General features: G+C 41.3%; 1 protein-coding gene across 1 annotated transcript in view; it reads right to left on the reverse strand.

The window, feature by feature from the left end:
* The window catches only part of LOC122800365 (radial spoke head 14 homolog), a 355,258-nt gene that overhangs the window by 19,140 nt on the left and 309,774 nt on the right, over positions 1-26,344 (reverse strand). Inside the window, exon 5 of the mRNA XM_044069814.1 lies at positions 6,809-6,927. Within this exon, the coding sequence (XP_043925749.1) occupies positions 6,809-6,927 (119 nt within the window). The remainder of the gene's footprint in view (positions 1-6,808; positions 6,928-26,344) is intronic.

Genomic DNA, 26,344 nt, shown 5'->3' on the forward strand with positions numbered 1-26,344 from the left:
CACTCAAATGCATTAAACATTTCTGATGTAACACTATCTGATTCACTCAAATGCATTAAACATTTCTGATGTAACACTATCTGATTCACTCAAATGCATTAAACATTTCTGATGCAACACTATCTGATTCACTCAAATGCATTAAACATTTCTGATGTAACACTATCTGATTCATTCAAATGCATTAAACATTTCTGATGTAACACTATCTGATTCACTCAAATGCATTAAACATTTCTGATGTAACACTATCTGATTCACTCAAATGCATTAAACATTTCTGATGTAACACTATCTGATTCACTCAAATGCATTAAACATTTCTGATGTAACACTATCTGATTCACTCAAATGCATTAAACATTTCTGATGCAACACTACCTGATTCACTCAAATGCATTAAACATTTCTGATGTAACACTATCTGATTCACTCAAATGCATTAAACATTTCTGATGTAACACTATCTGATTCACTCAAATGCATTAAACATTTCTGATGTAACACTATCTGATTCACTCAAATGCATTAAACATTTCTGATGTAACACTATCTGATTCACTCAAATGCATTAAACATTTCTGATGTAACACTATCTGAGTCACTCAAATCATTAAACATTTCTGATGTAACACCATCTGATTCACTCAAATCATTAAACATTTCTGATGTAACACTATCTGAGTCACTCAAATCATTAAACATTTCTGATGTAACACCATCTGATTCACTCAAATGCATTAAACATTTCTGATGTAACACCATCTGATTCACTCAAATGCATTAAACATTTCTGATGTAACACCATCTGATTCACTCAAATGCATTAAGCATTTCTGATGTAACACCATCTGATTCACTCAAATGCATTAAACATTTCTGATGTAACATCATCTGATTCACTCAAATGCATTAAACATTTCTGATGTAACACCATCTGATTCACTCAAATGCATTAAGCATTTCTGATGTAACACCATCTGATTCACTCAAATGCATTAAACATTTCTGATGTAACACCATCTGAGTCACTGAAATGCATTAAACATTTCTGATGTAACACCATCTGATTCACTCAAATGCATCAAACATTTCTGATCTAACACTATCTGATTCACTGAAATGCATTAAACATTTCTGATCTAACACTATCTGATTCACTCAAATCTATTAAACATTTCTGATGTAACACTATCTGATTCACTCAAATGCATTAAACATTTTTGATGCAACACTACCTGATTCACTGAAATGCATTAAACATTTCTGATGTAACACTATCTGATTCACAAATAACACTTTTAAATAAAGGTCTTTCTTTTATACCTGTTTTTTTTTTTTTCCAGAAGATACTCAAGCACAAGATGTCATAGCACTCTGCAGACTTCTTAACTTAAAATTATACTTTCATGACAATACTTCTGATGGTTCAATTGCTGATACATTCAAATACCACAAATCCACCTTTGTCCCACCTATGTATCCTTGTGTGAGTCCTTTTCACAATAGTGTACTCAAAGATCTACACTTTACTTCAAGTATGACTCATACAAGGCCTAACAATCTCTCAAAGTCTGACATGCTAACCTTACAGGAACTTTCTAATGATAAAAATGGGGTAATCATTTCTGCAGACAAAGGGTGGTTTGTCATGAATTGGGCACAATATGATGCTGAGGCTCAAAGACAACTAGATGAAGGAAGATGTTATACCAAAATGCCTCTTGAGCCAACACCCATGTTCAAACAACTTGAAACATTTTTGGAATCAGCATTAGAGAATGGTATTATTACAGAAAATACTAAATATCATCTTACAGTGTCAGACCCATACAGTCAGTATATATATTTTTTACTGAAGATCCAAAAAGACCTTTACAGTCCTCCAGGTAGACCGATCGTGGCTGGCAATGGTTCTTTGACTGAACCATTGTCAGATTTCCTAACTCAATATCTTAAACCATTATTGAGATGGGTTAGATCTAGAATCCAAGATACCACGGAATTCTTGGATATAATAAATTATATGCAAATTGAGGATCATTGGTTGTTATGTACATTAGATGTCTGTGCATTATATACGAATATACCACACTGGGCTGGGCTCGATGCCATTGAATACTGGCTACAAAAATCAGATTTATATAACCCTGGCTTCAACACTTTCCTTATTTGTCTGACGGAACACGTTCTCACCAAGAATGTTTTCTTCTATGGCCAACAATGTTACCTTCAGGTACAAGGTACTGCAATGGGAGCATCCTTTGCCCCCATATATGCAGATCTGTACATGGCTTACATAGAGGAACAGATTATTTATAATGTTTCACATAACATCTACTTGGGGGAAATCAATATATGGCGCCAGGTATCTGGGTGATTGCTGGATGGTGTGGAGGTCTGATGTTGAATACCTCATGGAATTTGTGGGGTATCTCAATGATAGCAAGTGGGGTTTACAATTTACAGTTAATCATCATTAACATAGGATTACTTATTTGGACGTAGTTATATGCAGAAATGATGACTACACCCTACACACTGAGGTATTTCCTAAATACCCAGAATATGACACCTTACTCCATGCATCCAGCTTTCATCCAGCCTATATTACCAAAAATATTACCAAGTCTCAATTTATTATCATGAAACGTATCTGTTCAGATGAAAACACTTTTGAATTTTTTCGTAAAGATCTGGTTCATAGGTTTCAGGAAAGAGGTTACAGCATGGGCCATGTAAAAACAGCAAGTAATTATGCCACCAATTTGGATAGAGGGGATCTTCTTAAATACAAACACAAATCACAAAATAAAAACAACACTTTACGGTTCACTACTACATATGGTAGGAACACTAGTAGGCTTACTGATGCCATCAGTAGACATTGGAATATACTTCTAGCAGACAATTTTCTGTCACAACACTTATCTGATACATGTCAGTTTTCATTTAGGAAAGGGAAGAACTTGGGATCTTACTTCAATCATTACAAGCATCCATCATCAATTTACACATCAACATATGATCCAGACTACCGTCTCTGGGAACAAGTTAGTGGATTGCATGCCATGTGGCCACTGCAGCCACTGTAACCGTGTTGAAGACCAAACAATTTCCCAGCAGCAACTGCAGTATGGAATTTCACATCAGGTTTTATGCAAATTGTAGCACAGACTGGATCATATACTTGGCCACCTACAGCTGCCATGCATTTTATATAGGACAGACATCCAGACCCCTCAGGCTATACATTTCTGAACAATGAGTAATGTCCTATATAAACACACTTTAAAACACAACACAGCAACACTTCATTTTACTATTATTGATAGAATATCATATAGTAGAATAAATAAAACTGGTTGGCACACAAAACTAAATGCCAAAGAGAAAAAGTGGATTGTAAAGTTAGGTGGATTGTTCCAGTCTGGCTTGAATGAATATTTATGAGCTCACCAATCAGAATTTTTGATCAATTTTTTGAACTTATACATAAGGAGTACAAGATGTCATGCAATTTTAACACTGATGAAGGCTAGGTTAAGTCCTTAGCCAAAACCGGTCTGTTATTTCTTGTATTTCATTATAATCCACACACAGCTCACGGGTGCTGGCTCTTATTTTGAGCTTAGAAGTCACACAGCCTAAGATCCGATTCTTCAGAAGCTCAACCACTTTATCAGTCAAGGATGGTCGTCAAAGCAATCTTGCTTACCAGTTGATCTGCAACCTTATTTTCCTTACAGAGGTGAGATTTTGTCAATGATATCATCATGAGAGGTCTAAAAGCAATTGTTCCAAAATTATTTCAAAAAGAGTATATTACTATTTTGCAATGTGGCCACCCAGAAGCAGATTCTACCAAAAGAAGGGAGAGAGGATTCGTATTTTGGCCTTCTATGTCAAGGGACATTGACAGAGTACTTTAATCTTGTTCTGTATGTAATAGTACTAAGTCACATCAACTGAAAAAACCACTTCAGCTAAACCAGATTCCTGAACTACCCTGGTTGACAGTAACTACAGACATTTTTGAGTGGAATGGTCAGCATTACTTGGTGTTTCGACTCTTATTCAAATTGGTTCAAGATCGACCTACTTCCTAATCTAGCGTCCAGTACTGTCATTAGTAAGATGAAGCTTCATTTTTCAGTCCATGGTAGTCCGCACAAAGTTATTTCTGACAATGGTACACAGTTTACAAGCCAGGAGTTCAAGAGATTTGCTGAAGAGTGGGACTTTATTCATGTTATGAGTAGCCCTGAGTGCCCACAGTCAAATGGTTTGGCAGAGCGTGCAGTTCAAAGTGTGAAACAGTTAAAGAGAAGTCAAAACAGGACAATGGTGATGTTTTCCTGAATCTCTTGAATGTCAGAAATATTCCTTGTGATAAACATCTTGGTTCACCTGCACAGAGATGTCTGTCTAGATAAATCAGAACCAAATTACCAATTAGCAGTAATCTATTGGTTCCATCTGTCAAGAACAACAGGTCAGTGAAAGCTCATCTGTTGAAGAAGCGCTTATCCCAGAAGTCCTATTATGATAAGTCCAGCAAACCGCTCAATCCATTACAAGGGGAGACAGTACGGATGCAGATGTTCAAAGGTTTTGATCAGATTGGAATTGTGAAAAGTGTGTGTCCAGAGCTGAGAGGAGTGGAGTTTAAGCAGAATTGGAAACATTTAGTACTGGTGTCTGAGCCAGTATTGCAGCATCTTGCCTGTGATAGATAGATATTCTAGATCTCAGAGTGAGTTATCCAGTGTACCAGTTCCAGAGGACATTCCAGCAAATATTCCTGTTCCTGAGAAGATTCCCGAAGCTCATGAAACAGACTGCTCACCAATGACCATCCCTGCTGCTAAACCTAGTTCTAACTACTATATCACTAGATAAGGTCGCATTTCCAGACCATGTTCCAGATAAACAGCAACTTGGACATAAGCATTGTTTATTTCTTAGCCTCTATACAATTGCATGTCTTTTCAAATGTCATTTTAATGTGGGCAATTCATTAAAGAGGGAGGATGTAGATCAGTATGTATGTATGTATACCTTTAAGGAGCTTTCCATGGGCTGGCACATGTGTATAAATAGTGAGCATGTGCAAGCCTGACTGCCATTTTGTAGAGAGCTGTTGAGATGTAAACATGTTTGTCTGTGTACTGTGTCAGTTAATCAGTTTGTTTATTTTTTATGCTGCTGCTATCCATCCTGATGTGTTTCTATATAATAAAGCATATAATCGAACTACCCTGCCTGTTCGTCTTGAATCATAATATAGGACGAACGACACACTTGACCTTTGAAAAAGTTAAGCAATGGTGTTTATTCCATGGAAGGTCAGATGTGACTCAACATATTATATTGGAGAGTGTCTGCAGTGTAGTTATGTTTCAACAGAAGGGCAAGATGAACAAGTAATACAAAAATATTTTAAGAACAATAAGTTTACAAACTTCAAAAATAATACAACAAAAACCATAAGAAAAACACATTTACAATTATAGCAAGTTAGACATACTGAGAAAACATTGGTTAAGAATAGATACAACTTATATGACAATGATTTAATATTTAGAGAAATTTTAGTCAGTTTAGAGAAATTAAAAGTAAGTTAAAATAATACAAACAGGAATTGCAATATGAAGTGGAAGAAAAAATAGTTATGGCATATCTAGATTGTTTCAGTGGAGAGAAACTGATTGAAGTAAGGAAGTGAGTGAAGAAGGGGGAGAAAGGATGTGTACGGCATGAGCAGGTACTTGTTCATAATTAGGGATACACTTTATCCTGGGGCGAGCAAGAACAGACCCAGACTTTGGTTAGAAGATCTTTCAGAATGGTTGTAAAGGACTGGAGGGAGGGAGGGTACTGACCTGATGGCTACAAGTAAGGAGTTCCACGATAAGTACCATTAACTGCATCATAATACTAAACCTGTTCCAACTTCTTTGATAACAGAAACGTTTTCATGCAATTGCAAAAAACACACTTACATAAATAAAAAGTGAAAGTGAGTAGCTCATCTAATGCATATGTACATAACAGTACAGTGAAATGAATAAAAGTCTTTTGGCAAAATCACAATTTAGCTCATACTGATGCAAGTTACTGTATTGCAGAAACAGGAAAATGCTAAATGTCCTAATAACGTAGTAGAAAAAGGATTTTATAATCATTGTTTTAAATATATATAATATATATATATATATATATATATATATATATATATATTATACAAAACACGTTAACTCTGATACAAAAATAAAACAACTAAACTGCCTTAACAGTGAGACTATTATTTTGATAATCTCAAAATTTTACTAAGCGATGTTTTATCTTAGGGCATTTCAGAAGGTGCCACATCTAAATTAAATAAAAACATGGTAACAATGCGAATAAAATAATATGATAACAGCAAACTGAATTTGATAAACAATGGCTTTCTCTTAAAAACATACTGCCCTCTGCCCCATCATCCTAAGCAAACACATTCCTCTTCCATTTCTAATGAAAAGTGAAATAAAATTCTTCACAAGGAAAAAGAAGTATTAGGTAGCCCAGCTGTCACTGAAACAGGTTTGCCTGCATGCAAATTCAAACTACACTAACTCTAGTTTTCCATGAAAACTCAGTTTGTAAACAAGACAGCAGACAGCACTGTATAAGAACACAAATATGCCAACAAAAAACATTTGTTAAACAACTGAAAATGCTAAAGCAGAACAGATCATTTGTTTCTTTTGCAATAGCAAGCAACACCATTAGTGTAAGAGGATGGAATGATATCATAGCCTACCTTGAGGAAATTCGGACGTCATCTCCAGAGCACGGTGCACATTCAAGCGACATATGTTCACAGGTTCCTCTATCAGTTTAGAAAGTGCCACAACGATGCCAAATTGTAGAAACCCATATCTGCAAACACAGACAATAATTCTGATCAGATTTTTCTTCCTCTACTTTTACTTTTATTAAATAGTCACTGAGAGTATTTACTGTTCTTACATCCCAACAACAGGATTTTATTCAGCAGAGCCTACTTACTTTTCAGTATGACATTTAAATAGCGTTTCAGAGTATAGCACTGCAACACAGGCAGACGTACTGTGTACGGTGTCAGGAATACAATCTGCAGGCACCAACTGCAGTTACAAAGCTGCCTGTTAACACACTGATTTCTTTGTCTCAATTGCAAATGTATTATGTCAAATTCATAGGAACACATTTCAAGGCAGTATAATGTCAGCAGCTTCACCCGGATGGGGCATTCCAAAAAAAAGAAATCCTCCACAAACATGACAACATAGCATCAGGCTCTGCTCAATGTTTCTCTGTCCCCTTCCCACCCTGCCTATGGCCAAGAGTGTCCTAGCACTTAGGAGAGAGCATCAGTGACAAAAAAGTAGGAGTAGTTGAATCAGAAAGTGGCAGATGGTCAGCTGCAAAGTACAAAATGGAAGGCCGAAACACACACACAGCTTTTTTTTTTCTTCAATAAAATGCAATGGAACAGAATATGGTGGTGATGACAGAAGCACGGAAGTAAGAATCGCCCATCAATGAGTATTAAATGAAGGCTTCCTTTCCTGTGTGTACTGAGTACATAAAATAATCATTCTGTTGAGTCCAACTGTCAGCAAGGTAAGCTGCTCAGAATGATCTGCATGTATCATGATACCTGAAAAGGGCAAAAGGATGGAAGTACAGCTCACTTGGTTAAAAGGACTTACAAATCAGAATTCCACTATCATCATATATTTAACCATGAATTATGAAGAAATTTCATAGAAATTAACCTACCACTGATGCACAGTAGCCAAACACAGTGACACAGATTATAATGACAGATAATGACCACCTGGCCTACCCGGTCTGCCCGCTTCACGGTGACATAGATTATAATGACAGATGACCACCTGGCCTACCTGGTCTGCCCACTTCAGTAAGACAAAGATTATAAATCTGATTTTCTGAGATTAGTGAATATTGGTGAGGCTGGGCATATAGAAGGGTTGACAGTAGATTACTCCTAACTAAGGAATGTCTAGTGGCCCCAGTTATGATAGTTAGAGCGAGGTGTTTGTCAAATTTTAGGTTGTTGTCAGTTGTGACTCCAAGGAGTTTAGTGTGATGGACAGGTTCAATTTTAGTATTATTGGCGGAGTAGATGTTGAAAGGGGGGGGGGGTTATCAGGTACTTTGCTATTAGTGAAGAGAATAAGCTTTCTTTTATTTGGACTGAGTATGAGTTGAGAGCATGAGAGGTATTTTTCAATGCCTTGGAAAGATTGTTGGATTGTTTGTAGGAGTTCTGGTAGGGTGGGAGCTGAACAAATGAGGGAGGAGTCATTTGCATATTGAACGATGGTTGCATGCTGAGCCTGTTGGTGAATATGGTGAAGAGCAATGGACCGAGAAATGAGCCTTGGAGTACTCCTACTGAGACCAGTAACAGGACGGTGAGTTCATTTTGCTACTGGCTGGGTTAGGTTTAAGGAAGCTAGCTAATTTAGTAGCTTTTGGTGGGATACTGAATCAAAGGCCTTAGGCATATCAAGAAAGACAGACAAGATGAGTTGGTTGATTAAGTTTGTAAAACTAACAAATGCAGTGGTAGTAGAAAGGAGATTATTGCTTAGTAGATAGTCGAGGAGTTGTCTGTGTCTTCATTTTTCAAGAATTTTGTCTATGGGAGGGAGGAGGGCAACTGACCTTTAGTTTGAGAATACAGTAGAAGAGCTGACTTTGTGCGGAGGGATGATATAAGAGACTCCCCAGAGTCTGGGGATGTACTGCTCAGCAATAGAATGGTTTATTAGAAGAGATATAGGGTAGCAGATGACATCTGTTGCTAGCTCTAGAAATTCACTGGGGAACTGGTCAGCTGTGAGGGAGGAAGGCTTGCGTTTGGAAAGATGTTTTTTGATGCTATTACCTTGAATTGGTTTGTCTGAAAAAGAATTGAGGGTCCTGTCTAATTCATTAGGAACAGATGGGGGGTCTTGCTGTGGTCTTTACTAGGGAGAGTATAGAGTTGTAAAGTGTAAATTAAACTGTGAGGCAATGCTGTCTGTGGAATTTGTTGTGGTTGGAGTTGGGTTTGTGATCTGTCCAGGCTTTAGTAGTTGATGGCGCACCAAAATTTCTGGGGATTGTTTTGGTGTTTTTGTTGCACTGTTGTAAAGTATATGTTTTTGTCATCCTGATTTGTTTTTTGGGCAAGGTTGTGTAATTGACGGTAGGTAAGAGGGGAATCTTGATTTTTCATCTTGTGGTATAGGGTCTCTCTGTTGGAGGAGCTGCTTGGTGTCATTGGTAAGCCATGGTATGTGCTTGGAGTTAGAACGGGTCTTTCTAAGTGGAGATAGGTTGTTTAGGAGATTGAAAAATTTTTCATTGAAATATTAACCAGCCGAGTCAAGGTGCAGATATTTTAAAGGGGACTAGTCACATTGTTGCATGAGGGATTTGAGGACTTCAGGTGAGAAATGTCTTTTGTTGCGAATGTTCTTCTTCTGGCTTTTCCCAGTTAGGGGTCACCACAGGACAACTTCGGTCCGCTAATGATTGGCAGTAGATTTTTTACGGGTGCCGAGGTGCCAGCTGAATGCCCAACCTTCAGCGAAGGCACAGCCATTCTACGCATGTCTTTCGAATGCCACTCGACTGCAGGGAAGACATGCAGACTCCACACAGAAGGCACTCCAGCCGAGAATCAAACGGGAGAGCCTCTTGCTGTGAGGCAACAACGCTACCGCTGCACCACCACAAATAAGTTTGTAAATGAAATTTTTAGTACGGCAAATGAGGTGCCTAAGAAGGTAAGTGGGTACGTGATCATTTAGACTGCCAGGGAGACAGCCAGATTGGTGACAGAGAGAGGATTTGTTTGTAAGTGTCCAGTCTAGGATTGATTCTTTTTTGCTATATTTGTCAAACCTGGTAGAGGATTATATAATTTGACAGAAACCATAGGAGGTTAATAAAATGGAAGGGATTTTCTGAGAAGCAGGTGTACCAGTCCATGTTAAAATCCCCCATTATTATTGTTTCTTGACTAAAAGTTGAGGCACACCAACAAAGACGGTCTTCAATAGTGTCTTGGTCGTTACCTGAGGTTATATAAATAGCCTTTATAATGATGTGCTTGTTGGAGTTTAGTTGAAGGCAGGTCATTAGAAATTCAGAATTCATTAGGTCTGGGGGTTGATTTGACGTCTTTCTAGTTTGATAGTATTTTTATATATTACATCTATACCACCACATTGTTTATGGGTCCAGTGGTGTCTATGGATGTTATAACCATGTTTATGGGTCCTGTGGTGTCTATGGATGTTATAACCATGAGTTAGAATTGTACTATCTGGTATGTGGGGTTTTAGCCATACTTCTTTTAGGACTGCTAATTTGGGAGAGTATTGGGAGATAGCTGCATGAAATTCATGAGTTTTATTTAGGATGCTTCATAGGTTCATGTTTAATATTAACAGATTGTAACTACTTCTTGGGAGATTGGTAAATGTTGGGGGAGTAAGAGCCATTTGAAGTGAGAGGGTTTGACTAAGGGGTTGAAGTCCTGGATTAAGATATTATGTCACCACTTAGTTTGATCAGGGTAAAATTGAATAGAAATACATGTGTGAGTTTGGTAACTAGTTTAACATAGTTGAGCAGCAAATGTGGCATTGACTGTGAGTTGTATATATATTTAAATGTGAAGAGTTCTGTATTGGAGCTGATATAAAGGTACGGAGATATGATGATGCTGTTTAAAGAAGTATGGGGTGTGGTGTTGAGTGGGTTAATGGGGGAGTAGATAGTTATGACCTGTTGTGTTTGATATCAAGTAGAAAGGTAAGAGGTAATTAGCAGAATAAATAATACAAAGTGTTGGAGCAACATTGTGTTTGTATTTAATTTGGAGTTAAGAGTTGTGTTGGTGAACAGTACAGCGAGTAGTTAATGAGGGTGTGGCTGCTATAGGGATGGGTTGTATTGAGGTTAAGAAAAGCAATCTGTGTTGTATATGGCTAACTGGCATTTATGTATAAGACTGATGTGCTTAGATGGGTAGTTAAGGGGGTGAGTTTTGCGGATAAGTTTAAAATTAGGGACAGTGGGGGTATGTGGGATTTGGGGGTGGAGTAGGGGAGCGGAGTGAGCCCAAGTGGAGTGAGGGTGAATGGATCATGTAGAGCCAGTATGAGGAAGTATACATTTATAAAAGAAGAGTGGTAGGCTGTCCTAGTATCTTCATGGGACTATAGTAATACAGAGGTATTAAAGGCTACAGTACATTGATGTAGTAAGGAAAATGAGGGTTTACTTGGGAAATGAAAAATATACAATGTGGAAGAGATAGCTACTATTAGGGAGGGTGTGATTATAAAGGGAATTAGTGCAAAGCAGTATGGGAGGGGAAACTATTTGGGAATGGGGCTAGAAATTAAAAAGCGATAAGGAAGTAGAAAACAAGAAACAGAAGTGTATGTATAGAAGTAGTAAGGTGATTTGGGGAGGGCTTTGGAAAAAGGGTCCAAGTTAAATGTGTATGTAGGAAGTACAATACTAGAGTAAGAGGGTGGGTGAGAACTGGAGGTAGGGTAGGGGAGAGAAGCGAAGCAGAGTGTAGTGAGGCTGAGCAGAATGGGCTACTCACCCTCAAGTCAATTTATAGGTCAATTTATAACTGAGTGCAATCACTCTATAGCTGGAATAAAGCAATTAACAAAAGAGATGCAAGTAAAACAGGTTTACTGTCATTTCCGGAGACTAAATACCTGGCATATGCAGTATAGTCTACTGATTACATAAAATTAAACAGTGGCCAACATAGTAAGGAGTCCTACTATTTCACACAGCAGGCATGTATTTAACTAATTAAAGTTAATATGTGGCAAGGCACTTCATGATAACTATGCTTAACTGAAACAATGACAAAGTCTCAGTAAACTTGTATGTAGATGTAGTGACCACAGGTTATGAAATGAAAGGAAGAAAAAAACTCTACTAAGCTGTAAAATTATATTGAGGCACTAGAGTTAGTACTTATACAAAAAAGAGATGGTGGAAGGAACACAGTAAGTCATAGCAAGAGAATACAGGGGAAATATCAGATTAGAGTGATGGTAAAAATGTGTATGCATGTAAGCTCAAAGTAGTTGCAGCAGAAAGTATACTGACAGAGAACACCACAGTAATCCCGTGTGAATATAGTACTGAACAAATTATCAGAACAAGGCACTACACTGATAGGCACAATATAACACCATCACTCAGAATAATTCTTTGGATTAACCAGTACCTCAAAACAGTATTGCATTTATCTATCTATATACTCATAAAGGTTATCTGATCTGAATGAAACTATTCACTTCTTCACTTAAAACGTTTCTGGTTATGCCCATGCAGCAATCCCGACTAGTAACCCTCCTTTTACCTCCCCTTCCTCTCCCCTCCCCTAGCCACCGTGCCTCACACAGTCTGATCATTGCATTCCTTCCTCTGTAGGCTGTGGCTCACCCTTTACCCTCCCCTTCCTTCCTCACTCAATCCATAGACGTGCCCTAGCATCATACCAAGTCAATTAGGTCAACAGTATAGATTCAGTAAAATATTTGTTGAATTGTGTCGCAGTACTATCTATACTATTTGTGGGTGATGGTGTTGGTGCAGATAGTTGACCAGGTTGAAGGAGTTTTTTAATTGCTGACCAGAATTTTGAGGGTTAACAGTATTTATAGGTCAACAGTATAGATTCAGTAAAGTATTTGTTAAACTGTGTTGCAGTACTATCTGTATTATTTGCGGGTGATGGGGTAGGTGCAGATGGTTGGTCAGGTTGAAGTTTGTTTTTAATTGCTGACCAGAAGTTTTGAAGGTTGTTTGGTGTTTTTGTTAAATGTTACTGTACTAGGCTTTTTTGTCTTGTTTAATATTCTTTTTGGCTAAGTTTCTAAGTTGTTTGTAAAGTTTTGTGGTTAGTTTGAGATCTGTTTATATGCCACTGGGCCCAGGCTTTCTCTCTGAGTTTAAGTAAGTGTCTACTTTCTTTAGTTAGCCGTAGTCATAATTTGTTTTCATACTTATAGTCCTACATGATGCTAGTTTGTTCAGGACACTGAGAAAAGTACAGTTGAAATAGTCTACAGCATTGTCTAGAGGTAAAGATTTAAGTGGAGTCCAATTACAAAGTTGCAGGGTACAGATATAGGTTTAAACATTAAAGTTTTTTTTTGTTGTCGTTGTTGTGGACCTGTCGGTAGATAAAAATTTTGAGGGGGGGGTTAATCCATTGCATAACTAGATAGGTTGGGAGATGATCACTGATGCTGTCAGGGAAGCAGCATGTTTGATGAGCATGTGATGATTTATTAGTTAATATCCAGTATAAAATAGTCTGCCTTTTGGAAGTTTTGTCTATCCTAGTTGCAGTTTGCATGATTTGGATGAAGCCATGCAGGCTGATGATGTTAGTGGGGTTTTCTGAGTTGCAAGTAAACCAGTCAGTATTGAAGTCACCAATAATGATTGTTTCATGAGAGAAAAGTTAAGGATGTCCATTGGAGAATGTTTTCAATTGTAGTGAGATTATTTCCTGGCGGAATATAAGTAGCTATAATGATTAGGTATTTATTTGAGTTGATTTTAAGTTTGCTAAAGAGTATCTCAGCATTATTGAACTCTGGAATGCTTTGTTCTAGACGTTCTAATATGAGATCATTTTTAAAAAATAATGGCTACTCCACCTCCACATTTTTCTGTCCAGCCTATGTGTATTATAGCCTGGGGGAATAATCTCATTATATTTTATTTTTGACTTCAGCCAGGTTTCTGTTAGGACTGTAATGTCAGGGTGAGAGACTGTTAACTACACTTCTGAGATTTATGTTGAGGAAAAATGGGTAAGATCTATTCCAGGCTATGTTAAAGTCAATCTGGGGCTGTACTATGGGTAGGATGCAAGGTTCCCGCAGATTGGTTTTAGGGCCAGGGTTAGGGTGAATATCACCACTGAGTTTAAGTCGAGAAGCTATATGTAAGAGTAAAATTAAGAACTTTGTTAGAGTTTATTATATTTGAGAGAGATATCAGGTGCAATTTGAAGAGGACAATACCTATATGTAAGTTGATGTATATAGGTAGTATTATAGAGTTCTGGTGTAATCAGAAATTTGATAGGTTTTGGTTGCAGTGAAAAAGGGAATGGAGATGTATGAGAGGAGAAAGTAATGTAAAATTGACTATGATAGGAGGTTATATGTGCAGCTAGTGAGAGAAGTATAAGCAACAATGTATATGAGTAACATTTTTTATGAATGGGATACTGGGAAGTTAACATTACAATTAGAATTTTAAGAGAATGTAATATATTGATGCTATTGGGTTTTGATACAGAATGGAAGAGTATTGTCGTGAGCTGTTATAGGTATGGTAGCTGGAAACTGGTTAAATGAAAAGAGTGGATATGGGCGGGGAAAGAACTGAGATTACTGAATGAGTAGATAGGGTCTGTTAAGTTTGAAAACTGAAGTATGAAAATGTATTTGTAATTGGCTAGAATTGAGTAGTGGGAGTGGCTAGTGTAAAATAAGTTTAGATGTACTGGGGGTAGGTGAGAACTGGGGGGAGGGTAAGGCAGCAGAGTGAGCCCGAGAGGAGGGGAGGGTGAATGGAGCGGGCAGAACCTGGCTAAACAGAGCACTAAGCCTGTAGCTCAATATGTGTGTATGTACCTTTAAGAAGCTATCCAAGGGCTTGCACAAGTGTATAAATACTGAGCACTTGCAAGCCTGCCTGCCAATTTGTAGTCAGCTATTGAGATGTAAGCATGCATGTATATAAGGTCTGTCTGTTAACCAGTTAGTTTGTATTTTATGATGCTGCTATCCATCATGATGTGCTTCTATGTATTAAAGCATCTAAATAAAATACCTCGCCTGCTTGTCATCTATGTTAGAGAAGGATGAGTGACATGATGCCAGAAGTGGCATGTCTAAAGGACATGGTGATAGAGGACGCATGGCTAAAAGGACTTAAAAACACTTGCTTGGAACTGGTGGAATATAGAAGAGTGAATCGTCCCTATTGTATGTATACTTCACAAAACAGGTCAGAAATGAATTTCAGATATTAAAACTTGCTCAGCACTATTTCTTATTTGCAAAATATGAAATGAGATATACAACGTTCTAAACGATATTTACATAAAACAATATGTATGATATTGATAAAAATATTCAAATTACTATGGAAAATGCTTGAAATAAAGTCCAAATAGCATAAAATGAATAAAATAAAGGGAAATGACCACATTTTTCAATACATGCCTAGGGAATCTGTATTTTTCTCATTAATCAAAGATATTTGAGTTATCAGAAGTGTATAAAAGTGTTCAAATGTTTGTGCAGTATTACAGTAAAGTTATTTCACAGAATACAGCCATTACAGAGCATATTTCACAAAGTACAGTATTTTGAAGAGTTTATTGTGCATTTGAATGTTATTAGAAGCTCAAAGAACAGTTTGTTCATACATAATTACAAGAGCCATATTTTCAGTGTGTTTGTACATACTTTGTGGGGATGGCAGACAGATTTTGAAAACCCAGTGCACTTGTGTTTGACAGTAATATTGCTAAGAACTGGACAGTGAGCAAGAGCACATTTTCAAACAGGCTGCATTTTCTGATAAGGCATTTATTCTACTTAATTTAGCTGCGTAAGAAGCCATAGAAAGGGAACATTCATTTGTGTATGCGCCTGCTATCTACACAGGAGAGGGGGAAAACAGTCATATTCTTGTACCTGCTGAGTCAAGGGAGGACCCTGAGTGCTTAAAAAAAGAAGTTATGTTCTTACCATAACGTTCCATGTGGAGTGTTCATCTCGCCTTTGTTCTTACACACAGGTTCGGAGCCGAGTCAGCCGCATAGCAAAGCTCTGCATCTAAGAGAAGCTCGAGACCAGGCTATATCCCACAATCCTCCCTGCCATTACTCAGATCTAGTTTGCAAGCAAACCAGAATAGCAATAACCTTGAGGTACTAAGGCTACATACTGCCACAAAAGAAAAAATTTTTGAGACACCATCACACTGACAAACCAACTAGGGGTAAGGAAACATACCCGGAAGAGGTAAAGACATGTGGACCAGACTCTAGTCCTACTCGTTCTTCCAAACACGTGTGGGAGGGAAGGGGGGGAATGTAAGAACAAAGGCGAGATGAACACTCCACATGGAACGTTATGGTAAGAACATAACTTCTTTATGTGAGAGTGTTCAATCTCGCCGTTTGTTCTTACACACGGGTAGCGTCCCTAGCTCCGTCACCCTGAGTGACTCATGGAAGAACGTTCCTGAGCACAGTGGAACCAAAGGATGTGTCCAAAGGCAGGCAAGCTGCATGAGCCAAAGAAGTGGAGACGGACCTAGTAGAATGGCCTTTTGGTTTGGTGGGTAAGGCCTGATTTGACTTAGAATACACAAAGGCTATACAATCAGTAAGCCATTTAGAAAGCGTACGTTTTGTAACTGCCATGCCCTTTACATTGTCTGCAAATGCAACAAAAAGTTGATCTGTTTTTCTGTAGTCTTTAGTCCTGTCTAAATAAAATCTGAGTTGTCTGTGGACATCTAACTTGTGTAACATATATTCCAACTTGCTGGTATGGTTCTTGAAGAAAGTAGGGAGTTCAATGGACTGATTAATATTTATGACAGAACATACCTTAGGAAGGAAGGACGGATTTGTTCGTAAAGAAACTCTATCTGGGTGAAAAATTAAGTAAGGCGGTTTAATAGATAGTGCTTGCAGCTCTGACACTCTCCAAGCTGAAGTAACCGCTACAAGAAAAAGAGTCTTCCACGACAGAAACTTCAGGGGGCAAGAAGAGGCTGGTTTGAAAGGTGGTAACATTAGTTGTGACAACAACAAATTTAAATTCCATGGGAATAAAGGGTCTCTGACGGGAGGTCGAAGATGGAAGTAACCTTTCATAAAAGCTTTACAAAGCCTGTGGGACATAATAGAAGAACCGTTCTCACCAACATGGAAGTTGGATATGGCAGCCAACTGCACTCTTAAAGTGGAAGTAGAAGCCCCTTCATGGAAAAGGATGGAAAGAAATTCAAGAATTTTATGTAAAGGAGCAACCAAGGGGTCCAAGTGTTGACTAGATGCCCAGTACACAAAGCATTTCCATTTATTGTTGTAAAGTTTTGTGGTGGAAGCCTTATGAGAGGCAACCAAAATGTGCTGGACTGCCGGAGAAAGAAGATCAGACCTGGCTAGGCGGGGAAGTGGAGCATCCAAGCTGCTAGTTTGAGGGATAGAAGAGAAGGGTGAGGAACTCCCGACGAATGTGTCAGTAGATCTGGTACTGGGTCCAGGATCCAAGGTTCCTCTGTTTGATGGGCTCGAAGAAAGGGGAACCATATCTGTCGAGGCCAGAATGGGGCTATAAGTATAATTGTCCTTTCCAGATTCATGGCTTTCTGTAGAAATTTGGGAATCAAGGGGATAGGTGGGAATGCATATAGGAGACCCGGGGGCCAATCGTGTATCAGTGCGTCCCTGGGGACATCCCCTGGAGGGGGTAGCAGGGCAAAATAGCTTCTGCATTTGGTATTCATCGGGGAGGCGAATAGATCGCAGCAAGGCTGGCCCCATTTGTGGAAAATTCTTTCCGCTACTTGTAGTTTGAGGGACCACTCGTGAGGTAACAGGATGGCTCTGCTCAACCTGTCCGCAATGACATTGGATGACCCCGGGATGTGCGTTGCTATCAGAAAGCGACCCGTGGACTCTGCCCATTGCCAAATTCTCATGGCCTCTCTGCATAATGGGTAAGATCTGGTTCCCCCTTGTTTGTTTATGTACCAGACTACAGACATGTTGTCTGTCTGAACTGCTACTGTCCCTAGAGGTAGGAGGGTTTGAAAGTGTTGCAGCGCCAAGAACACCGCCCTCATTTCCAGAACATTTATGTGCAGGTTGTACTCGATGTTGGACCATTCCCCTTGGACTGTTCTTCCCTGAAAAAGTCCCCCCCACCCTATCAGGGCAGCGTCCGTGGTTATAGTGGCTGTCGGATTTGGTAGAACAAATGGACGACCCATAGTGAGATCCTGGCTGGAAACCCACCATGAGAGGTCTCGCTTGCAAGAATCTGTTATCAGGATCTCGTACTTCAGGGGTAACTATTGGAATGACCACTGCGTGAACAGCAGCCATTGGAGGAGTCTCATGTGCAACCTTCCCATGGGAATCGCAATCAGGGACACTGCCATGAGTCCCAAAACTTTCAACACCAATTTGGCCGGGGCTTTCCTGCATTGCAGCAGAAGAAGAACCTGTTCCTTGAGGGATGAAGCCCTTACTTGAGGGAGCTTTACCAATGTTAAACGCGTATCTAGGTCTGCTCCGATAAATGAAATATGCTGTGAGGGCAGTAAGACAGATTTTTTGAAGTTTATGGAAATCCCTAGGTGGGAACAAAGGTTGACTGTATAGTTTCTTGCTTGTATGAGGAGACGCTTGGTGGTGGCGGTGAGGAGCCAGTCGTCCAGATAGGGAAACACCCAGAATCCTAGACATCTCAAGTGAGACATGCATTTGGTGAATACCCTGGGGGCTGAGGTGAGCCCAAAGGGCAGGGCTCGAAATTGAAAATGACTGACTCCCAGCCGGAAGCGCAGGTGATCTCTGGATGTTCTGGCCATCTTGATGTGATAGTACACGTCCTTGAGATCTATCGAGCACATCCAGTCGTCCTTCTGTAAAAATGGAAGGATCGATTGAAGCGTGACCATCCGGAACTTTTCCTTCTTCACGAAGGTATTGAGATTGCTGAGATCCAAAATGGGTCTCCAGTCCCCTGTCTTTTTTGGAACTAAAAAGAACCTTGAGTAAGTTCCGAATCCTTTTTTGGTCCGCCGGGACTGGCTGAATGACTCTTTTTTTGAGCAGCTTTGAAATTTCTATTGCTGCTTGGCCTCGCAGACGGGGTGGCACATCTGGAGACCTTCTTTGTTGGGGTGGAGTTGACATAAGGGGTATTTTGTATCCTCTGGTTACAATGCTTTTTACCCAGGAGTCTGAGGTGAGAGTTTGCCAGGCCTGTGGGTATAAAGCCAAGCGATCCCCGACTGCCTCCAGAGCAGGACAGTCGGGCCTCCATTCAGGAGTGCTGGAAAGGCTTACCAGGGATAGTATCCCTGTCGCCTTGGTTCTGCGGACCCCCTCTGCTGCCGGGGCGGCGTCTTCCATGTCTGCCCCCCCTCTGCCTCTGGGGGGGTTCACTCTGTGTGGCCTGGAAAGATCCCTGAGTTCTACGGAACCACATTTTTCCGCCTCGTTGCCCTTTGGGGTACGGTCTGGATGGAACGGAAAAACGGACTCCGACAGCAGACAGAGTCTTTCCTTCCTGCTCACACAGAGTTAATGTCTCTTTCACTTTGGGCCCAAAAAGAGTGGCATCATCAAAGGGGGCGTTGGCGAAAGAAGACTTGAAGGCTTCCGCAAAAGAGCACAGCCGCATCCAGGATTGTCTTCTTAGAGCAATCGCTGAAGCTGCGGCCCTACTCGACCCTTCGGCCGCATACGAGATGAGCCTCATAGACGAGTTCACTACGGAGGTAAGGGTGTTAAGTTGTGCTGTCACCTTATCTGAAACAGCAGCATCTGTGTTACCCTGGAGGGTATCTCTCAGCTCCTTGATGAGATCCCTCTGTAGTCGTGTAAAATGTGTCAAATAGTTTAGCGAACGCATGGAAAAAGTTGCTGAACTAAAAACGCGCTTCCCGTATCTGTCCATAGTCCTAAAATCCTTATTAGGAGGATGAACAGAAGAGGAAGACTCCGACATCTCCTTTTTAGTGGCTGCGGCTACCAACATAGCGTCAACGGGAACTCCTTTTGTGAGATAGGTCTTGTCCTGGGGGGCAGTAATAAATTTACTCGGTTTTTGAGGGACCGGTTCCACTGTGTCCGGTGTCTCCCACGCCCTTCGAGCAATTAAATCCATTAACTCATCGAAGGGCAGAGCAACCCAGGAGGTAGAAGGTTGAGCACCAAATGCCTTCAGCAACACCGACTCGTCCTCAGTGGGGGGTAGGGACTGCCAATCACCCCTCTGTTTTAATATCTCCAATATGTCCGCAAATGAGACATCTTCGGACGGGGATTTTGGGGACCCCTCTGACTCATCCAAGTCAGTGTCAGAAGTTAGAGATTCCTGTGGGGAGTCTAAGTGCCTCCTCTTGCACAATCTTTTCCTAGGGACCTCATCGGAGGGGGATTCTGGTGAGGCCTCAGAGGAACAGGGGGCATCTTCTAGGGATGGCTGAGACAATGGTGCTCCACGCTTTGGATGTGTCGTGGGAACAGAAACAGAGAGCGGCTCCTTAAGGGAGGGAGAAGACCCGTCCGATGTAGTGGTTGTCTGTGTAGACAAAACCTTCCTCATAAGGTCAAAACCCCTGAACCTCGGGTCGAGGACTCCCCCGGTTCCGAAGAACATGGAAGAATCCGAGACACGGGGCCCATGGGTCTCGACCCCAAGGACGGAGCCGAGCCGATCTGCGCCAAGGCCCCGAGAGGGAGAGTCGGAACCAAAAGGTCGGTACGACTCTCGGTCCCGGAACCAAGGAGAGATCGTCGACTCCGCGACTCACCTGTCGGTTCCGATGGAGTCGAGGTAAATGGTGTCGACCGTGCAATGGACGGTTTCGGCACCGAGGGCTCCACTATCATCGGCTCATCCTCTTCCGGCTCCGAAGACTGGATGGGTCTCGAAGGAGGACCTGTTGGAGATAAAGGAAGGCCTTCTAGTTTCGACACCAACTGGGAGGAAACTGCAATCAATTTGGAAAGGGCCGTGTTCTCCATAAGTTTCTGCACGACACGATCCACATCAGTATCAGATAATGGTCTGGAAGAACGGGTCGAAGGGGCCGAAGATGGCACTGACCAAAGAATAGACGGTGGCGGTAGTTCCGACACCGGTTCCAAAACCTGGGGCTCAGTGAGAGACAAACGTTCGACACTCGGCCCCGAAGTCTGTGGAACCGGTGAACGAACTCTAGAAGATGTACTCGGAGCCGATGACATGGGCTCCGACATCTTCGACCCCTTCGAAGACTTAGAAGCCTGGTCAGACTTGTCCAAGGCCTCTTGGAAGGCAGGCTTAAGAAGCCCCCTATCAATAAGTTTCCTGTGTCTATCTGTCATGACCCTCCCACTGAAGGAATGGCAAATAGAGCAATCCTCTTGCAAGTGGAGAGGGCCAAGACAGTAGACGCAGGAAGTGTGGTTGTCAGTGATGGACATTTTCTGTCCACACTGACACCTTTTGAAACCACTCTTAGCTTTTTCAGACATAGTAGTTTAATTATAAAGAAATTTACAGTTAGGAAAAGGGTAGGCCCCAAAGGGAAACCTATGGAAAAAACTAACTATAAAAATACACACAAACACACTATAGTATATAGTATATAAATATCCACAAAAAAACTATAGAAGAATAATAACTTGAAAGAATAAAAGAAGAAAAAAGACTATCTTATCTGTTTAAACAACTAATCTCTGGTCCGAGCTCTCTGTAGCGATGTGACCTGTTGCAGTGGCAAACTAGATCTGAGTAATGGCAGGGAGGATTGTGGGATATAGCCTGGTCTCGAGCTTCTCTTAGATGCAGAGCTTTGCTATGCGGCCGACTCGGAGCCGAGGATCGGCTCCGAACCCGTGTGTAAGAACAAACGGCGAGATTGAACACTCTCACATCATAAATTTAGAGAAATGTATAACACCAGAAAAATATTACAATGGAAAGGCACTTATTTTATACAAGGGATCAAAAGCCTGGTGAAACTTTTGCAGCATTTACCCAGTCCAAGAAGTGGTTGGTCATATCCTGCTTTGATAGTATAGTTTCATAGTATAGTACTAGGCTATCTGCCCTGGGGCATTTGTAAGCCTAGCCATAGTGATGTGGCTTTTGCCACCCCATGAAATGGTACAAAAATGTACAGAATAAATTTAGAATACTGTGCCTCTGTCTAGTAGTGACACAATGAAGGTCCCCTTATATAATAGAATTAGTTTACTGTGCCCCTGTCTAGCAGTGACACAGATGTGACCCCTGGGGTAAACTTACAATCTCCCATCCACTCATCAAGATTTCTCTTGAAGAGAGTCAGTGAGGGGCTCTGCCTAATACGAACTGGGATCTTGTTCCAAAGCATGGGAAGCCTCTGGGTTATGAATCTATCCCTCCAGCATGTCCTATTCATACTTGTGCCGAGGTTTAAGTCTTTAGCTCTCGTGGTCCTGATGGATTTGGATTTTTGAGGTGGAGCATGTCCATCAGATCCTGATTGGACATGGCCTTGTACATCAGGCAGAGATCACCTCTGAGCAGGCGGTATGCTACTGAATAGAGCTGAAGTTTCTTTAGTCTGGCAGAATAAGACATATGTTGGAGACCCTAGATCCTCTTGGTGAGTTACTTTTGTGGTCTCTCCAGCTGTTGCAAATGCCGGGTGAGGTACATACCAAATGGGGCATTGTACTCAATCATGGGTCTGATGAGGGAGGAATATAGGGGTACAATGACATCCTTGGATCTGGAAGTGAATCCCTTCATGATGAGGTGTGCAAGGTAGAATGTTTTTCTAACCACTTTGGCAACGTGGGTGTCAAATGAGAGGTCGCTGTCGACTTGGGTCCCTAGGTCTCTGATTACTTTTTCCATACTCAGTGGGTTGCTGTCTATGTGATAATTTGTGGGTACTTTGTTTTTCCCAAAGGGGATGACTATACATTTTTTGGCATTTAGTTTAAGGCCGTGACTCCGGCACCAGTTGTCCGTTTCTGTGAGGCCTTTTGTAGGATGTGTGTGTCTGCTGGTGTATCGACTATGGCACCTAGTTTGCAGTCATCTGCGAACTTTGTCAGCCACAGCCCTCCCATGTTTGCTTTAACATCTGAGAAATAAATGCCGAACAAGAGGGGTCCCAGGACAAACCCATGTGGGACACCACTTGTGACTGGCTTTTATTCTGACATTGCTCCAGCGATTTTAACTTTATGGGTTCTGACTTTAGCCAGTTTGCAACCCATCTAGTGACATAAGGGTTTACTTTTAAGCTGTTGAGCTTATCTATGATGCCTGAGTGGGGTATTGTGTCGAAGGCCTTAGCGAAGTCCAGGTATGCTGTATGGACTGCTTTGCCCTCATCAATGGCTCTAGTGACTGTTTCGAAAAAGTCAACCAGGTTTAAAAGGCAGGATCTGCCCTTTACAAAGCTGAACTGGGTGGGGTCAAGTGTCTGTAGGTCCCCTATGTCTCTGTTTATGAGTTCCATAATGATTCTTTCCATAGCTTTGCAGACCAGGCTGGTTAAGCTTATGGGGCGGTAGTTTCCAGGGTCTGTAGAGGCACCCCCCCTTGTGGAGTGGGACCACTGTTGCTCTACGCCAGTGTTCAGGTACATATCCCGAAGTAAGGCTAAGGTTAAATAGCATTTTTATGTGTGGGTTTAGCTCCTCTTGGAGTTCAAGTAACATGCAACCCGGGATACCGTCAGGTCCCATTGATGCTGTGTTTTTTTGCTTTGTTTAGGGTGGTTCTCACTTGGACATCTGAGATGACAGGGAGATTACATTCAGCTGGGATAAGTATTTCTTCTTTTGGGGGTGAAGGAGGGGAGATATTTGCACTGAACCTGTCAGCCAGAATGTTGGCAATATCTGTGGGTTCAGTGTATTTTTTGTTGTTTTGAACCAACTCTGAGCGTATCTGAGGGTTTCCGCCCAGGTTTCTAACATAGATGAAGAAGGCTTTGTGGTTATCTTTAGTGTCCTTAGCGATTTTTCTCTCAAAGTTGGCCTTGGATGTTTTTATGAGAGAACGTAGTTTTCTGCTAATGTTGATCAGAGATGTCTTCCCTTCATGGGATTTTGCTCTGACGTGCAGTAGCTTCCTTCTTTTGTTATACAATTTGTTTATGGCTGAGGTCCACCAGACAGGACGCTTTCCTTTGGTGGAGAGGGACTTGGATTTGTTTGGGATTGCATGATCCATGCATTCTTGGAGATGTCCATAGAAAGTATTTGTGAAGGATTCGGCATTGTGGGATGTGGTATCCACTGGCACAGTGGGCTTAAAGGATACCATCTCAGTCTTAAGAAGAGTGAAGTCTGCTTTTGAGAAGTTTTTCACTGTGGTCTTTTGTGCTGGAGGTGGAGGTGGGATATGTATATCCAGGGTGATTAGTTTGTGGTCAGATCTCACTAGTGAGGGGTATACTTCCGGTGTGGAGCATTTTGTCCCCATGTTTGTGATGATCAGGTCTAGTATATTATCTCCCCTAGTGGGAGAGGTGACTAGTTGTTCCAGTGCATTTGAATTTATGAATTCCAGGAACCTTTGGGCTAGGGTATTAGGGCTAGAATAATGTACCCAATCTATGTTTGGGTAGTTGAAGTCTCCCAGTATGATGGTATTTTGTGATACATTCATATCCTCCAATGTCTTCAGGAAGGCTGAGTGGGGTTCTTGAGATTGGGAGGGTGGTCTGTAACATGCTACCAGTTGTATAGCAGTTTTGCCTATGGTTAGTTGCACCTGTATGGTCTCTGATGCTTCATGTGTTGCTACTAACCTGGAGGTGTGAGTGTCCTTGATGAATATGGACACTCCCCCTCCCTTTGTGGTTCGGCCCGGGTTTTGGGGCTGAAAAGCATGATACGAGGTATAGCCTGGTAGCGCTGGGGTGCTCTCAGGAGCCTTGAACCAGGTTTCAGTTACTGCACAGATGTCGATGTTCTCCATGCTGAGGAGTGCATCAAGTGCCTGCATCTTGAGATTTAGACTTCTGGCGTTGAGCAACATTACCCTCAGTTTTTTTCCATTTTTGTTTTCTAAGGAGGTGGGTTTGTCTTTTGAGCCTTGCCTAAAAAAGGCACTATGGGGGTGGCAAGAGCCTTAGCCAATATCTGGAAGCCCAGTGGTGACAGGTGTAAGCCATCCCTTGCGAAGCAGCGTGGCTTGTCCAACATGTCATCCCAGGCAGACAAACATTGGATCCCCTTAGAATGACACCAGTACTTGAGCCGATTGTTAAAGCTGATCATCTTGTCTTTGTATTGTGGTATCATTCTTGGTGAGGGCAAGATGCTGCACAGGGTCAGGGTCATACCAGCCTGGGCTACATAATCGGAGAGCTCTCTATGTCTCTTTTCATGCAGTCCAGGGAGGTACGTCTCAGGTCATTCACACCAGCATGGACAATGAAGGAGTCATATTTGTACTTGCTTTGGAGTGACTTGAGTGCGTGTGTTATGTGGCGGATCCTAGCTCCCGATAGACAGCTCACAGTCACCTTCTCCGTGTTCAGCCTGGTCAGCGGGACATCAGTGTGTCTGACTATAGAGTCACCTATTACTAGTGTATCAGGCAAGGTGTTTGGCACTTTTTTGTTTGGCAGACTTCGCGGAGCTAGAAAAAGTTTAACCTTGTTTAACTGGCGCTGCTCTATGCGCACAACCGCACAAAGCCGTGCAAACGCGGATTTTAAACAGTGAACTACAAAAGAGCTAGAAATGGTCCAAAACAACCAATTACTACAGCTTCTTGCGCTGAGGTCACTTCCTACAGGGACAGGTAGGCTGCTCAAGGCTCCCCACTCCCACTGGTGAGCAAAGAAACTTCCCTCTATCCAAGTAAGGTAATGGGCAACACAGGAACTACACCACAGCCCACAATACAGCAATGCCTGTAAACTGGTCTAAACTAGTCGAGGAGAGGCGGGAAAACAAGGATTATTTTTTTGTTTTTTTTTGTTTTTTTGGTAGAAACACACAGAAAATGCAGAAACACTGATAAATTAGTTGCACAGGCTAGCACACTTTAGTGGGCAGCCTCCACAGTTAAATTAAACAAACAAACAAACAAACTTTTGATCAAATTCGACTAAAATGTAACTTTAAGTGCAGATTTTAAAATAATGCAGCAAACAGTTAAAAAACAGTTCAAGCTAGTTCAGGGTAAGCTACAGAAGCTATTCCAAGTGAAAAAAAAGCAAAGATACTTAAATCCAGAAAGTAGTCGCTTTTCTGAGTTCCCTGCTGCTAGGACCACTCTGCAAAACCACGAGGAGCTTGTCTGAGCAGTATAGCCAGAAAAAAATGCCCAGAGGCGGATTTTAATCAGTGAACTACAAAAGAGCTAGAAATGGTCCAAAACAACCAACTACTACAGCTTCTTGTGCTGAGGTCACTTCCTACAGGGACAGGTAGGCTGCTCAAGGCTCCCCACTCCCACTGGTG

This window comes from Protopterus annectens, chromosome 4.part0 (genome assembly GCF_019279795.1).
Source record: "Protopterus annectens isolate FY-2018-M chromosome 4.part0, PAN1.0, whole genome shotgun sequence".
Taxonomy (NCBI): Eukaryota; Metazoa; Chordata; order Ceratodontiformes; family Protopteridae; genus Protopterus; species Protopterus annectens.